Source organism: Semicossyphus pulcher, unplaced genomic scaffold (genome assembly GCF_022749685.1).
Source record: "Semicossyphus pulcher isolate SPU_LCO1_2020_fin unplaced genomic scaffold, fSemPul1.0.p SCAF_26, whole genome shotgun sequence".
Classification (NCBI taxonomy): Eukaryota; Metazoa; Chordata; class Actinopteri; order Labriformes; family Labridae; genus Semicossyphus; species Semicossyphus pulcher.
The window spans coordinates 446,162-448,860 of NW_027211700.1; the positions used below are offsets into that span (position 1 = coordinate 446,162).

At 34.8% G+C, this 2,699-nt stretch overlaps 1 protein-coding gene across 1 annotated transcript; it reads right to left on the reverse strand.

Moving 5' to 3' along the window:
* Positions 1 to 981: 981 nt before the first annotated feature.
* On the reverse strand, positions 982 to 2,004 carry LOC138604735 (trace amine-associated receptor 13c-like). The gene has a single exon (XM_069676715.1). It carries the CDS (start codon positions 2,002 to 2,004, stop codon positions 982 to 984), a length of 1,023 nt encoding a protein of 340 aa, XP_069532816.1.
* Positions 2,005 to 2,699: the final 695 nt, after the last annotated feature.

Genomic DNA, 2,699 nt, shown 5'->3' on the forward strand with positions numbered 1-2,699 from the left:
TATCAATTTTTTTGGGTTTAAGGTACTTTTTGTCAATGTCAATATCAGATAAAAAAGCAGAATTTGTAACAGAGTAAGACACTGTTGTACTTTCTCCATCACTGTATTTAACATGCATAACACTTTCTTGTCCACAAAAATAAAATAAAATCGAGGGAAAAATAGTCAACTCTAATTTAAACCTTCCTTTATAAAGTGAATTGATTTTTAGGTAAGAAGAAAACTTTCTCAATCACATATATTGTCATGTAATATAATCAAAAATCATTTACTGTTATTATTATTATCATTATGGTAATGCTAGATTTTGAATTAGTCAACACTTCACATACACGTATATATCCCAGTTATGCTGTTAGTGAATACATTTTTATAATAAGTTTGATTTAGGTTTTTAAAAGATTGACCAAGTTGCATTTCTGAATTTATTTGCAATCAACTTAAATTAATAACAAGTTATGCTGGATGTTACAATAACTCAAGGCATTATTTGTTAGCCAACAATAAAACTTTGAGTACTTTACTGGTGTAAAACTGCCAGCCTAAGGATTATGCTAAAAAAACGACAGAGGAATGCACAATATTTACAAGCATTCCTACAAACCATTTTAAAATATTGATAATAATTGATGAATTGAGACAGTGTATAGTGTACATTGTTGAGGAGGGTTTATTTTAACATAAAAAATGATTTATTAAACAAACTATTATTTGTGAATGTTTTTTCTAATTGAAATATGTGAATATAGTGTGGAGAAGTAATTATTTGGAGAAAACAAAAAAAAAGGGTCACAATTAAATATGCATGAAATAAGCGTATTATTTGACAACGATTACTGTATAGTAGCAGTTGCAACAGAATATGCATGTTGGTGTAACTAATGACAACAGCCAAACAAATACTGCAAATGCATGTTAAGGCCTTGTATCAAAAAAATATTTTCAGAAACTGTTAAATACTGCAGTCCCTGAGTTTAACTGTTAGTTTGAAGATATATTCATGGTAGAGGAATTTGTGCTAAATATTTTCCAAGTGATTATACAATAGAAACATTTTTTAAAGCAGGGATAAAACAAGGCATATATAATTGGGTTTAAGGTGGAATTAAAATAACCCAACCAAACAAATTCTTCAAAGACTGCAGCAGGTGTGGAGAAGCCTGTGTAGGCATTAATCATCGAATTTGTAAAAAAAGGCATCCAACAAAAGATGAATGCACCAAGCACAATACCCAGAGTCTTTGCAGCCTTGTGCTCGGACTGTTTGATCAACCTATCTTTTCTTTTGTCATTTAAACAATTGTTCATATCTCCAATCTTTCTTACATGCTCTTTAGCTACAATAAATATTTTGGTGTACAAGCAAACCATTACAGTGCATGAAAAGTAAAAACACACAAAACTGTCCAGGATTCCCCAAAGTTGGTTGAAGAGAAGGTTACAACTTCCAAGACAGTTAATGGATGCAATAAAATCCTCCAACCCAGCAACATTGGCCTTTGAGTAAAGCAGTCCAAAACAATAGACAGCAGCCAGCGCCCAGCTGCAACATACCATGATCCAGGCCACTGACATTGTGATATTCATGGAATAATGCAGAGGATTGCATATTGCTTGATGTCTGTCTACAGCAATGCAAATTAGATGGAAGATAGAAAGAGTGGTGAGAAACATATCAAAACTGGAGTGCAACTGACAGAAGACTTCACCATAGAACCAGCAGCCATGAACAGTCCGGATGGCACTAAATGGCATCACAAGAACACCAACTAGTAGATCGACCAGAGCAAGAGACAAAATAAGCACATTGGTAGGATTATGCAACTGCTTGAAATGGCCTATTGACACAATGACAATAGAGTTTCCCAAAATGGTTAACATCATGCCTAAAGCAAACAACATATAGAGAGCAAATTTGGTCCCCACACTGAACTGTGCCCTAACACACGAGGCATTAAAGTCTGGAAAACAGAACTGCTCTTCAGAAAGGCCACCAGTCATCATAAACCATATATGGCAAACCATAAGACATATACCACAAACCATATAGTTAAACCCAACAGAACCCCATTGGAGAGCATTGAAAGAAACATGTGGAAATCTTTCTTGTAACCATTAAGACACAGCCAAGAAGCCACCTACCAATCACCTGATACACAGTGATAACCAATGAAAAGCCTGCTAGTAACATACATGTAACAGTCAGCAATAGTTATGATTGTGTCATACTCTCTTTACAGATCTGACGAGAATTCAAACTAAATAATCACAGTCATGGATTGTACTTGTACAAACAAGTGGTGGGTGCTTAGTTGCAAAAGTGTACAAATTTGTAATAAGAATGGGCTGGCTGTTGTGGCATGACTGTTGCCTACTGTACCTGACTGTAGAGCTAACTTGTGTCAAAGAGTACATTGATTATTGGTTTTCAAACTACTACAGGGAAAGGACTAGAATAAGAACATAACACAATTCAATCAAAGGAAGCTGGAGCAGAATGAAGGATAGACATATGTACTCTGTGCCATTTTTAAACCATTAAATGACTGAAATATGTACAAAAAGGTCATGCTTGCTTGTACATATCTCAGTGAAGGCTGTGATGCAGCAGTCTCTGAAGTCTTTCTGAAAACAAACAATTCTTGGAGGTGGTGCACTTTGGTCACAGGGACATAACTTACCCATGATCATTCAAGAAA

Bases quoted from the DNA above. Each gene is read 5' to 3' on its own strand.
- LOC138604735 (XM_069676715.1), bottom strand. From the start codon at position 2,004: ATGATGACTGGTGGCCTTTCTGAAGAGCAGTTCTGTTTTCCAGACTTT.